The 13790-nt window shown below is 43.2% G+C and overlaps 1 protein-coding gene across 2 annotated transcripts in view; it reads right to left on the bottom strand.

The window, feature by feature from the left end:
- The window catches only part of LOC148864707 (hyperosmolality-gated Ca2+ permeable channel 1.8-like), a 66051-nt gene extending 52511 nt beyond the window's left edge, over positions 1-13540 (bottom strand). The window contains exon 1 of one of the 2 annotated variants that reach the window (XM_088974416.1): positions 12890-13540. In XM_088974416.1, coding sequence (XP_088830542.1) covers positions 12890-13203 — 314 coding nt within the window. In that variant the 5' untranslated portion in view covers positions 13204-13540. The remainder of the gene's footprint in view (positions 1-12889) is intronic. The other variant, XM_088974417.1, reaches the window with a different exon arrangement.
- Positions 13541-13790: the final 250 nt, after the last annotated feature.

Raw genomic sequence — 13790 nt, 5'->3', positions numbered from 1 at the left:
CTTTTACCCTGTTCTTGATTCTTCACTACCCACTTGGGTTTCCTGGGGATGTCCCAACAAGTGTCACGTGTATGCCGTGAACGCCGACAGTGGGTACAGAACAACCTATCTTTATCATCAGTCTTCTTAGTGTCACTTTTCTTCCACGTGGAGTTATTATTCATTGCAACCAAAGCAACTTGTTGCTCCCCCTCAACTGTAACCATCACACTCCGCCTGCTTTCTTCCGATTGAACAAGGGAGTATACCTCGTGAACCAGGCAACTCTTTGCTTCCTAGGATCTGAACCCTCAACGTTTCATATGTAGGGTTCAGTCCCAACAAGAAGGCAAACACACGTTGCTAAGAGACCAGCTTCCTGTAGGCCTTAGCATCATCATCGTGTTTCCACTCTATAGCCTGATAATGATCCAATTCTTTCCATATGGAGGTAAGGGCTGAATAATATGAAGACAAACTACAGTTTCCCTGTTTATAGGTTGAAGATTCAGTTTGTAACTGGTAAACCTAGGCATAATGCCTTTGCTCAGAATAGGTAGTTTTGGCATGTTCCCAGATTTCACTAGCGGTGTCTGCCCACATAAAGTTCTTCTTCACATCAGGTTCCATGGCTTCAAGGAGCCAAGACATCACCATAATGTTTTCTTGGTCCCACCTATCATGTTCAGCTGTCTCACCCTTGGGTTCTTTCACCCTTTCATTAATGTAACCAGCTTTACCCCTTGTCGTTACATAGAGTTTTACACTTTTAGCTCACTTCAGGTAGTTCAGACCATTTAAAGGGGTAATTGGCGTGGGAAAAATCATGTTTTCACATCCCATACCAGCTGTGCTGCGGGTTGGTGTAACCCCCGATGAGGTTGATTCATGACTCGCCATAAGATACTGCTGAAAACCAGTCCAAACACCACCCAACTACACAACAGCCACAAACAGAAAACCAACCCTCAAGGAATTTACTTCTAGGATGTGAGGAAGAGAACAAGACACTGCTGAAATCAACTCTGAGATGGTTCAGTCATTAAACCAGACCGGTAATCAGTTCAACACAACCAAGGCAGACATTGCTATCAGTCCGACTGCAGTTCATACAGTCTAACAATCCAGCATCCAAACAAGTATATATAACCAAGGAATAAGCCCTTCATACCACTGGCCAAAGAAGACACAAACAAGAACACACCTGTCCAGCACCTATACAAAGGTGCCAACCTGAAATCAACTTCATAGCATCGAACAAAGAAGGAAAAGAGTCTCTATCAACATCGCCCTTCTCCAACTAGGGTTTCCTTGATATTACGACCAAGGAAAAAAACCACAGGAAGTGCCGCTAGAAATCTTCTAGGGTTTCTGCCAAAAACCTACTAGGGTTTCTCTGTCTTCCACATCCAAGAATTTAAAGAAGGAAACCTTGCTCAAAACAGGAGGAATCGTAGGTCTTTTACAGCCCAAAAAATTTGCTCTGATACCATGTAATCATTCATGGAGAGTGGGAGACGAGAGAGAGAGAGAGAGAGAGAGAGAAAGAGAAGAAGAGGGAGATACGATTGAGAAGGAAAAAAGATGCTACTGGCTGCCACCAGTTCTCTATTTATATTAACTTAATAAAAAGAATAGAAATTACAAGTATGCCCCTAACGGCACACCCTAGAACCAAACTAATAAGAAAAAAAAAGACAAGTACCTAACTGACAGTATCTTAAGAAGTCAGCCTACTAACAACAACTATAAAGTAACAATTAAATAAGCCTTACAACAGAGACCATTCAAGAAAATTTGTTCCATCAAATTTTATAGTTAGTACTCTGCCCTTGGGCATTGTCATTGCTTCCCGGGAGAACATAGGTAGGTACGTGGACATCCTTGTGTGAGTCCATCGATCACAGCCCCTCAAAAATATTTCTCACCAGCACCATAGTATTCCAACACCAGTTGAACTCCCAAACACCTTTCCCACAAGGTTAGACACGAGTTACAACTAAAAAACTAGGAAAAATAGGTACTTGCTGCAAAACATGGGAAGAAAGAAATTTTCCAAGAAAATTTTAGGGCTTCAAAAAATTCGGGACTACTTCTTGCAGTCCCAAGGGTTTAATACCATACGAGCATGCAAGCCCTAAACTCCAGATCTTGATTTTTTGCCAATTTACATCCAAAAAATCCAAAACACCTTCAAACCACCATGCAAAACCAAAATTCCCCTAAAATCAGGGCGAATCAACGACCATCAAAAACCCATGAGGATGTCGCAGACTGTACAGACTGTTGACGTCAACCGGCAGTGTGCTGACATCAACATGTCAGTCTGTGAATCACAACCAACAGCAGATAGTTTCCTTGATCGTGTGACACTTTGATACCAAGTTGGAAGGTTTAGAGATGTTGAAAAGAGACTTTTCATTTTACTTCACAAGCAAGATTACAAAGGTGCCCTTGAATAGGCGCCCAAATATAAATATTCATAAAGCACAAAAATGCCCTTACACTCTTAACACTTCTTTCACAAGGAAGTTCTCCAAGTTATTGGACTACAAGGGAGCATTAAGGAAGCACAAGTGAAAACACCATTAGGGGTACAAGACCGAACTCTAGTGTCCTCCATTGACTGATCAAGGAAAATTTAGTAGAGCTTACCCAGTAATTGGATGAGTGCCTTGTTAGACAGTCTTGTATGCCCTTAGCTTCAATCAGATTTGATGTACTTTTGTTATTTAGTGGAAATAAATTAAAGTGCATGTTTGATTCATGTTGTTAGGTATAATTCTGTGTAAGACCCTAAAACTGGACACTTATAGAAACTTGTGTTAGTTTTAAATGTTCACAGCCATTGGATAAGTCTAGGGAGATTTATCCTGCCAAGGCTGATACTTATGTGCCACCAAGTGTTGGGATGGCTTGTTTCGGCCATCAGGGTAAGACCCAAGGCACATGCAGTATGGGATTGCTTGAACCCTTGAACCGGACCAGATTTCCAGTATTGCCCTAGACCTTGGAGACAGATGGGCAAAACTGGAAAGTTGCACCTGACCCCTAGACTTGATTATGACACATCACTAGGTGTCAGATCGGGCTGTCTTTGATGTGTCAATCAGTGAGATCCTTAGTGGGGGTCAAAACTTGGACATGTTGGGGCAGTCTGAGAATTCATCTGAGTGAGTGGCCATAGTGACATGATTAGCCCCTTTGTCGGACAATGGTAATGATCGGGAATGCACTCTCTCTGATGGAAACCAAACTGCCGGCAGTTGATTTCACTCGTTGGAATCCATGTGAGTAGAGAGTGCGGCACTGTTCCTTGCAGCCGAGAGAGAGGTCTTCTCTTGTCGAGCAGTGCTTGATCATTAAGGGTTGAGAGGTTAAGTGTAAGACCATTTAGGATAATACCTGATGGGCTAATCTTGCACCTGCCCACAGTCCCTGGGTTTTTATAAGATGGCTTGGCCCAGGGACCACTTAATGTAAGTGTTGGGCCCATAGGGTCCATGTGATGAGCACAAGGGGGTCACTGAGTCTTTCAGTGAATTCGGCTGGGCGCCGAACCCATGTGGCTGGTGTGTAGATCAATGCTTGGGTCCCACGCCATACAAAGAAGCCCAACTGGGCAGCAAATTGGAAACTGATTAAACACTGAACACTTAATGGGACAAAAGCCCATTTCGAACTGGGCTGATATGATCACCTGTTCATGGGGCGAATCTGAGATTAATGTTAGTAAAAGGATTGGATATTTAACCTTATCCACTCTAAGAGACCAAATTCAAATTAGATTTGAATCTGGTAACCTCCTGATAAGATCAAGAGTTAACTAACTTAATCTACAGATAGGATAAAAATTATCCCCTATCCAAATACTGATTTGGAATGGGATAACTCCCAAAAATATTGGGAGGTTTCTTAATCAAGAAGAAAGAGGAGAAAACCCTAGCAGAAATATCAGATTTCGAACTAGGGGGTTTGAGTAAGCAAGAAACACATCCTGTTAATTGAGATCAGATCTCTCACAGACCCCAGAGAGAAGAGACAGTTCTGCCCTCTTCGTCCCTGGATTTCTCCTCCTCCAGCCGCCACCATTCCCTGTTGGAAGATTAGATCTTTGTAGCAACAGGAAGTCAAGAAATCAGTTCTTGACAACAGTCTTGCAAGAAAAACCAAAAGGATTCGGTGTTCAAGGTTTCCAGAGGATTCTTGCGAAGAATCCAGTGTGTAGGATGCACCCTGCTGGTTCTGTTCCATCCACAGCTGTGTCATCTTCAGTAGGAGCGGATCTTGGTTTCTTCTTTGGGCGTGAACACCAACTTTGGGAGATATTGTTTCTCCGGATCAGGTATAATCCTTCCTGTTTTCTTTTAGTTCAGATCTGGTTTGATTATGGTTCAAGTAGAATCCTTGAATAATGTATTCTAAATTTAGGGAATATGATTCCCAGTTGGAAGAAGGTAGGAAATTTTTTAAATTCGCCCACCCTTTCCGCAACCTTCTTGGCGTCCATTAGATGGATCCTACCATTCTTTCATGCCTCACACTCATTGTCCCTCAAGTCCCTTCTAAACCCAAAATCCCAGTTAATCCCTGAAGGAGTCAAGGAAGCAAATCTCGAAACAGGTTGTCGTTTATAGTTCGACAAGGAATAATGGCTAGAAAAAACAAACTAAAGAGGGGTTTAGCTAGTCAAAGGTCTTCCCAAAACAATACTTGGATCCCACTTCCTACATTATATCTGATATAATTGTGAAATTTGGGTATACCGCCTATATTGATTTCCAAGGACATAGTGATGTTGTTGAAGAGGCTATTTTTGCATCCAATCTATTGTTCGTTATCCAATGAATTCTTGCGATAACCTTATGCAGTCTGCCATTTTCCATCGGAAATCTCCATAAGCATTTCCCTAAAAATGTTGTATTTCCAGAGGTTAGGTTCCCTATTCCAATCCACCCTTCTCCTTGGGTTTACTAACTTGCTCCCACTTCACCAAATGATCCCTCTTCTTGTCCCCTAATTCTCAAAGGAAGTCTCTCATGATTTTCTCTATTTGACTTGCTACTTTAGCTGGATTCTAAAAGTGGAAAGATAGTAAATAGGTAAATTGGCTAATGTTACCCAGATCAATGTTATTCTTCCACCCAAAGAAATGTAATTTTTTTCCAATGTGCAAGTTTTTTAGTGAACCTTTCTAAAGCCGGCTTCCGAAAGACTTCTGACCTCGGGTTTCCACCTAATGGGAGACTGAGATAATCTAAAAGCAAATTCCTTACCTCACACCCTAGAGTCTTGCCAAAGATCTTAATTCGTCCTCCTCCATATTAATTCGTGCTACACAACTCTTCCCCAAGTTTACTCTCAAATTAGAAACTGCTTCAAAGGAAAAAAAAAAGGTGTCCTTCATGCTCCTCAAGTCCTCAAGACTGCCTTCTTCACAAAACATGATTACGTCATCAGCAAACTACAAGTGTGTGGCAGTCACCTCATTCCTACCTACCCTCCATCCTCTAAGAACCCTCTCATGGTTAGACTTAATAAACATCCTACTTAACACTATAGTAAAGAGGAAAGAGGATAAGGGGTCTCTTTGTCTCAAACGCTATCTAGCAGGAAAAAATCTCCAACCACTCCATTAACTAAGACTGAATAATGCACTAAACTTTTTTTGTTTTTGATGAATAATAATGCACTAAACTTATTGATCAAAAATAAATAATGCACTAAACTTAAGCAACCACCAATCCATTTCCTCCACCTCTCTCCTACCCCAATCTTCTCTAATATTTCAAAGATGAGAGACCAATCCACAAGATCATAAACCTTCTCTAAATCTAGCTTGCAAATTAGGCCTTTTTCTTTCTTTCTCCTCTTCTCGGCTACGCACTCATTTGCCACCAAGGTTTGGTCAATGATCTGTCTCCCTTCCACAAAAGCTCCTTGGAATTGAGAGTTAACCGATGGCAATAATTTTTTAAACCCTTCAGCCAAGAGCTTAGAAAAAATTTTATAGAGACTACCCAGAAGGCTTATGTTGGGACCCAAACACTCCCCCCGAACCCAACTATGGGAGTGGAGCAGACCACCACCCATCAGCAGTTTACAAGGAGACAGAAAGGACACGCGACAGAGCCCCATAGTTAGTTACACTCAGAGTTGGTTACTCTGCAGCCAGAGGATATTCCCTCCATGATATCTTCCAGAGTTAGTTACCCTGCAATCAGAGGATACTCCCCCTATGATTACACCTGTAGGCCAGCTATATAAGGCCATAATCATATAATAAAAGGTGTGAATGAATATCTCTTCATTTTCTCTCTCTAAGTCCATTCTCTTCCTACCTTCCCTTCTCTTCTTCCCCTTCATCTTCTGTTTCAGAAGGTTAAGCCACCCTCGAAGGGGCTTCTGAGGTGAGCGGTAACTCATCAAGTTGGTATCAGAGCCAGGCCAGCTATGCCACAGACACGTTCCTGGATGATAGAGTCGATCAGCTTGAGATTGGATTCCACCAAGTGTTGAACGAACTCAGGGAACTCAAAGTGGTCGTCTCCAGCATCGCCTCTCAGCAACAATCCAGCGAGACTAGTCACCCAGTAGGGGCGGAAGCCTCTGCTTCCAGTAGCCAACGAACAAGGTGTTACCCCACCGGAAAAGTCACTAATATCAACTTTCCCAACTATTCCGGTGGAGATCCCATTCCTTGGATCTTTAGAGCAGAAAGATTTTTCGAGTACCACGAAAACCCTACACACCAGCGCGTCTCCATGGCTTCCATCCACCTAGAAGGAGACACGATTCTATGGCTCCAGTGGTATCGTCAAAATCATCTCCAGGTAACTTGGGCAGAGTTCACTGAAGCTTTGTGCATCCGTTTTGGGCCGATAAAGTTCATGGATTACGATGAACTCCTCACTCGGTTAAAGCAGACTGGGACAGTACCAGACTACCAGCTCGAGTTCGAGAGAATGGCGACTAGGGTACATGGATGGCCGGAGAAGGGCCTCTGTTACAACTGTGGTGACAAGTTTGGGTCGGGCCATAAGTGTCGGGTCCAGTGAGTGTTTCTTCTTCAGACAGAGGAAGAGTCGGAAGGGACAGAACCAGAGCACTTAGAAGACTGTGAATTGATATCCGACGAACCAGAACCTGTCGGAGTCGATTTCCTTACACGCTCTCATGGGCCTCAACCCTCTTTAGTCCATGCGAGTAGAAGGAAGATTGGTTGGTCGGTCTGTGATGATCTTGATTGGCAGTGGCTCTACCCTAAATTTCATCAGTTGTCGTTTGGCAAAGCAACTAGGTATGACTATACAACCCACTCCTCTCTTTTCGATCCATGTGGCTAATGGGAGTCAGATGTTATGTGATGGTGTATGTAAGAAGGAAAAGAACCTCATACAGGGCCATAATTTCGTGGTAGATCTCCACCCATTGGATTTCTCGGGGGCTGATATTATTTTGGGGATTCATTGGTTACGTGGCCTAGGTCCTGCACTTTGTGATTGGGCCAAAATGACAATGGATTTTTACCAGGATGGTCAGACTTGTCATTTACAAGGGGTACAGCCCCCTAGTCCCCAAGGTGATACTTTAGCTTCCATGATACAGGCCTCCAAGGATGCTGGACAGCCCTTATTTATGCACTTAGGCATTCGGTCCACAGTCCCAATTTTAAACAATCAAGGTTGTGACCAACCCACGGAAGCCCAACACGAGGCCTTACGATCAATACTCGATCAGTTTGGTGACATATTCAAGGAACCGAACCAATTACCTCCACCCCGGGCCCATGACCATCAGATACCCCTCTTACCAGATTCCAAACCGGCCAATGTGAGGCCATATAGATACCCTTATTTCCAGAAGCTAGAAATTGAGAAGGCAGTAAGAGAGCTATTGGACAAAGGGAATATACAGACCAGCACCAACACTTTTTCATCCCCTGTACTCCTAGTGAAGAAGAAGGATGGTAGTTGGTGTTTTTGCGTAGATTACCGGGCCCTAAATCAGATTACAGTGAAGGACAAGTTTCCGATACCCCTCATTGATGAACTACTGGACGAGTTAGGGGAAGCACAAGTGTTCTCCAAACTAGACCTACGGTCCGGGTATCATTAGATCCGGGTTGACCAGGCTGACATCCACAAGATGGCCTTTAGAACCCGCGATGGTCATTATGAGTTTCTGGTTATGCCGTTTGGACTCACCAATGCCCCCTCCACCTTTCAGGCCCTCATGAATGACATCTTCAGGCCATTCCTAAGGCAATTTATTCTGGTGTTTTTCGATGACATTCTGGTTTACAGCAGGGATTGGGACACCCATATGGAACATCTGAAACTTACCCTCACAACTCCAAGGGAGAACCAGTTACATGCCAAAATGACAAAGTGTTCCTTTGGACAAAGACAAATTCAGTACTTAGGCCATGTGGTTGCAGTAGGGCGGGTCATGGCAGACCCAGAAAAGATAGACGCCATCCAAAAGTGGCCCAAGCCCACTACTGTAAAGGCTCTCAGGGGTTTTCTTGGGCTTACCGGTTATTATAGGTGCTTCATTAAGGGGTATGGACTTATGGCCGCCCCTTCTAACGCGTCTGTTAAAGAAGGATTCTTTCGGTTGGGCTGATGATGCCCAACGGGCTTTTGAAGACTTGAAGATAGCAGTTTCTAGTCCTCCAATCCTCACTCTTCCGAACTTCTCTCAGCCCTTGAAATAGAGTGTGATGCATCGGGTGTAGGGGTAGGGGCCGTATGATGCAAAAAGGGCAGCCCATTGCTTATTTCAGCAAGGCTCTCTCAACAGCTCACCAAAATCAGTCCACTTATGTTAATGAAATGATGGTTGTGGTAATGGCAGTACAGAAATGGCGTACATACCTATTGGGATGCCAATTTATTATAAGGACAGGCCAACGAAGTTTGAAGTACATAGCAGAGCAAAGGGTGCACACCCCGAAGGAGCAAAAATGGCTTAGTAAACTGATTGGATTTGACTACCACATAGAGTATAAGCCTGGGCCTGCAAACAAAGTACTTATCACGGGTAGAAGAGCTAGCCCAACTGACCTGCTCTCAGCTCAGTTTTCCCTTGTTTGAATCTATACGGCAAGAAGCCAAGTCTGATCCGCAGCTACAGGACATTAGGGATAAGTGGAGACGTGACCCTTCCCAAGTTGCAGGTTACCAAATTGTAGGACCTGATCTTTTCTTTAGAGGCAGGTTTGTGGTTGCCCCAAATTCCGCCCACAAAACTGAACTGCTAAGGTTGTTTCATGACTCCACGTTGGGGGGACATTCAGGGGTGCTACGGACCCTAAAGAGGCTCAGCAGCCACTACCATTAGGTAGGAATGCGCAAGGATGTGTTGCACTATGTATCCAAATGCCAAACCTGCCAACAGCAGAAATACTCCTCATAGTCTCCCGCGGGCCTTCTACAACCCCTCAAGATTCCAGAGCAAGTGTGGAAAGACCTCTCCATGGACTTCATCACGAGACTTCCCCGTTCTGCAAGGAAGGAGGTTATCATGGTAGTGGTTGACCGTCTCACCAAGTACAGCCATTTCTCTGCATTGCCTCACCCTTACACCGCAGCAATGGTGGCTGACATCTTCATACAGGACGTCACAAAACTGCATGGAACCCCAAGATCCATTGTCTCGAACCATGACCCTGCCTTCCTGAGTTCATTCTGGAAGGAATACTTCCGATTGCAGGGAACCCAACTGCACCCATCCACAAGTTATCACCCGCAGACTGATGGACAGACTGAAGTTCTTAATCAATGCTTAGAAGCCTACCTTAGATGCTTCATAGGGGAGAAGCCTAGACAGTGGGCCCACTGGCTTCTGTGGGCAGAATACTGGTACAACTCGACTTATCAGTCGGCTGCAGGAATGACACCCTTCAAGGCTCTATAAGGCAAAGAACCCCCTCCCATATTACCTTATGAATATGGGTCGTCCAAGGTGGCAAAAGTAGAGACCCGCCTACTAGCAAGAGACGAGATCCTTAGACTGCTTAAGACCAACTTGACAAAAGCCCAACAACGAATGAAGGTCCGCTATGACTCTCACCACCGCCCATTAGAGTTTCAGGTGGGTGATTCTGTCTACCTTAAGCTCCAACCTTACCGCCAGGTCTCAGTGGTATGACGGGCTTGGCACAAGCTAGCTCCCAAGTATTATGGGCCCTATAAGGTACTGGAGAGAGTGGGCCTTGTTGCTTACAGATTGGACCTCCCTGCTACCTCAAAGCTTCATCCGGTGTTTCACATCTCACTTCTCAAGAAAGCTGTGGGAAACCATACTCCTGTCTCATCCAACTTACCCCAATTCACTGAGGAAGGGGACATTGACACAGAGCCTATCGTAATTGTAGATTTCCATTGGGTTCAACGAGGTGGGCAGGTTGTGCCAGAAGCCAAGGTAGAATGGGTCGGCCTGCCTCCCTAGGAGGCCATTTGGGAACCTTATCTAAGGCTGAACGAGAGGTTTCCAAACCTAGACCTTGAGGGCAAGATCAATGCTAAGGAGGGAGGAATTGTTGGGACCCAAACACTCCCCCCGAACCCAACTATGGGAGTGGAGCAGACCACCACCCATCAGCAGTTCACGAGGAGACAAAAAGGACACGCAACAGAGCCCCATAGTTAGTTACACTCAGACTTGGTTACTTTGTAGCCAGAGGATATTCCCTCCATGATATCTTCCAGAGTTAGCTACCCTACAATCAGAGGATATTCCTTCTATGATTACAAGGCCAGCTATATAAGGCCATAATCATATAATAAAAGGTGTGAATGAATATCTTTTCGTTTTCTCTCTCTAAGTCCATTCTCTTCCTACCTTCCCTTCTCTTCTTCCCCTTCATCTTCTGTTTTAGGAGGTTAAGCCACCCTCGAAGGGGCTTCCGAATTGAGCGGTAACTCATCAGCTTATGGGTCTAAAATCCCTAATTGTCTTGGCTACCCTCTTTCAAGGGATCAAAGCAATGAAAGTTGAGTTTGCTCCTCGAGAGATTTCCCCTTCATGATAGAACTCATTAAACACTTCCACTAGGTCACATTTTATAACTTCCCAACAATCTTGATAAGATGCCATCGAGAAACCATTCAATCCTAGGGATTTAGACCAGTGTTTTAAAAGGCGTGGGAGGCGTACGCCTAGAGGTGCGCCTCCAAGCGAGGCGCTCCCAAAACACCCAAAGGCATATGCTAGAGGCGCTAACACCTCTGAGCTTGCGCTTTTTTCATGAGGCATGCTAGAGGCATACACCTCACGCACATCTAATATAAAAAGACAGAAAAAAAAAGGAAAAAAAGAAAAAGTGAGATATGCCTCAGGCATACGCCTCCGCTTCGAAAAGCCCCCCCCCCCTTTCACTAATGTTATGCATCTTTATTCTTCTTAGCATAAAAGATTTTTATTAAAAATAAAGAAAAAGTGAGATCCCCCTTCCTCCTCCTAACCCCCCTCCTCTTAAGGAGGCTTATACCTCTTGCATTCTGAACTATGCCTCACGCCTCTAGGTAGTGGAACGCCTCGCAACATGCCTCCACGTTTTAAAACATTGATTTAGACCTATATATATTAATTAGAACTAGTGCCACCAACACTTTTTTAGATTTCTCTCTCTCTCTCTCTCTCAAAACTGGAACCAACTCCTGAAATTTCAGGAATGCTTAGAGGATCAACTTTGCTTCTCAAATATCCTTTGATGCTCAAGTTGATAACTTGATGTAACCTTGACAAGGCCGGGTAAACATCTACTAAGTCACTCTACTAGTTGAAGCACCCTTGAAAGTAGAAAATGACACTCACCTCACTGTTATCTCATTTTTTTATTACTCTTGCATTTTAGGCTTCATGAATCACAAAAACCAGGAAAGAAGCTTTGGGCCCAGGTCTCCTCATCAACTCAAAAGAACTTACTACGAAAAATAACATAACAAGGAGATATTCTGTAGGCACATTCAAAGTTTATATAATGAAGGCTAACTAACTTAACTTTCTAAGCCACTCAAAAATGGTTGAAAACCTTCAATCCACGTTGGCTTCCAGTAAGAATTAGCCTTCTTATTCAACTAAAATTTTCTCCTTTCCAAATTCTAAAATTTCCAATCCAAAAAATGGCATCTGTATCTATCTGCAAGGTCTAGAAACACAAAAATTTTTTTCAAATTCCACAAAATCAACTGCAAAACCAAATTAAATTAAATCAGTAGGGATTTCAAGCTCCTCTCATTCAGCTGCATTTGCATTTACATACTAAATTAAATCAGTAGGTCTAGAAACATAGATTCTAAAAATGCGAAACACTACATTTGCATAAAAGGCGTCGAAAATTCTCTTCAAGTTACCCTCATTCGACTACGTTCACATACTAAATTCTAAAATGTGTAACACTTGGACCAATAAACACACATTAAAACTCAGAGGAATGAAACGTAAATGGAAAAAAGAAGGGGAAAAGAAATGAAGCAAAAAAAAAAAGAAAGACATGTAGATCAGCCATATTGTATAACTAACTCTAATAAGAGTTACAGATTGAAGTTAAAGCACATTCTATCTGCAGGGAATCCAATAAGAGTAAGTTGCCACATTCAACTACATGCCGGTCTGAAGTATAACAAAATATAGCTCCTAATAGTAACTACAAGGGAAACAAGAGAAAGAAACAAAATAGTCAAATTAGAAAATGAACGGGGAAAAGAAGTTGACAAATTTATTTAAGACTTGCAAAGAATGCGGGCTTTCATTAAATTCTCCACGTTTAAAAGTTAATGCATTCAAACCAGCAGAAATAATTCATATCTATATAACTGTGAAAACCAATGGTTCAATACCCCGGAAATAATTCGAGGAAATTTTGAAAAAAAAAAAAAGAAACCACGAAAAATCCACATACCCGAGTAGAAAAATTCGAAGAAAAACAGCAGAGTCGAGGCCGGCGTGGTCAATAAGCTCAGACTCGCTCATTCTCAGAGCCTCAGGCATCCAGTTGAGAAAAGTGAGGTAAGTCTTGAGGTTGAGGTTGACGACCCTCCCAACGAAATTCCCAGTATGCCTCGGGCTTCTCCTTCCGCCAGTTATGTACCATTTTGGAAAATAAACTCTGTCATTCACAGGCTGAAGCCTCAGAAGAGCAAAAGCCAGCAAAAATGCAAATGCACTGAGAATGTTAATGAATGCAGATACTCCAATATCTCCAAGAGACGCCATTAGAACTCAGAGACAGAGAAACAGGCAGAGAAGCAGCACAGAAGAAGAAAAGGGTTGAGAAGAAAATAATGGTTAGAAAACAAGAATGGAATAACCAGAGAAGAAGATAAGAATATTGTTGCAAAAGACTTTAAAGTTAATGGGCTGACATGGCCTCTGGCTTTTATAGTTTTTCTTTACTGATTTTGCTTGCTTAAAACAAATAGTAGAATGTGGAAGGAAGGTAGCTCTGGTTGCCATTTTTGTTTCAACATTCAACGTTTGTGTGCAGGAGTTGCCATTCCTCTATCTCGGCTTCAGCTTTTCCGCGTGTCTGAAAGCTGTCTGCAGTCAGTACAAGAGTCGAGACAAAGCAAATCCTGCTAAAGATGGGACGGTTTCGGTTTACGGATTAACGGTAAGACTCTAGAGTGAGAGGGATCTGATAGGGTATGTGTTGGATCTATAACCAGTTCCAAGGACTTTAATTAGAAATGACCTTTAGATTGGAATATTCTGATCAGGGAATTTGAATTCCGAGGTCAAAGCAATTCACCGTTTGAATCCCAAAGCTGGGCCATGTATAACCCAAAGAATAGCATATATGT

This window comes from Nelumbo lutea, chromosome 3 (assembly GCF_056320005.1).
Source record: "Nelumbo lutea isolate HS-2025 chromosome 3, American lotus-T2T, whole genome shotgun sequence".
Classification (NCBI taxonomy): Eukaryota; Viridiplantae; Streptophyta; class Magnoliopsida; order Proteales; family Nelumbonaceae; genus Nelumbo; species Nelumbo lutea.
This window is presented reverse-complemented; position numbering and strand designations above follow the sequence as displayed.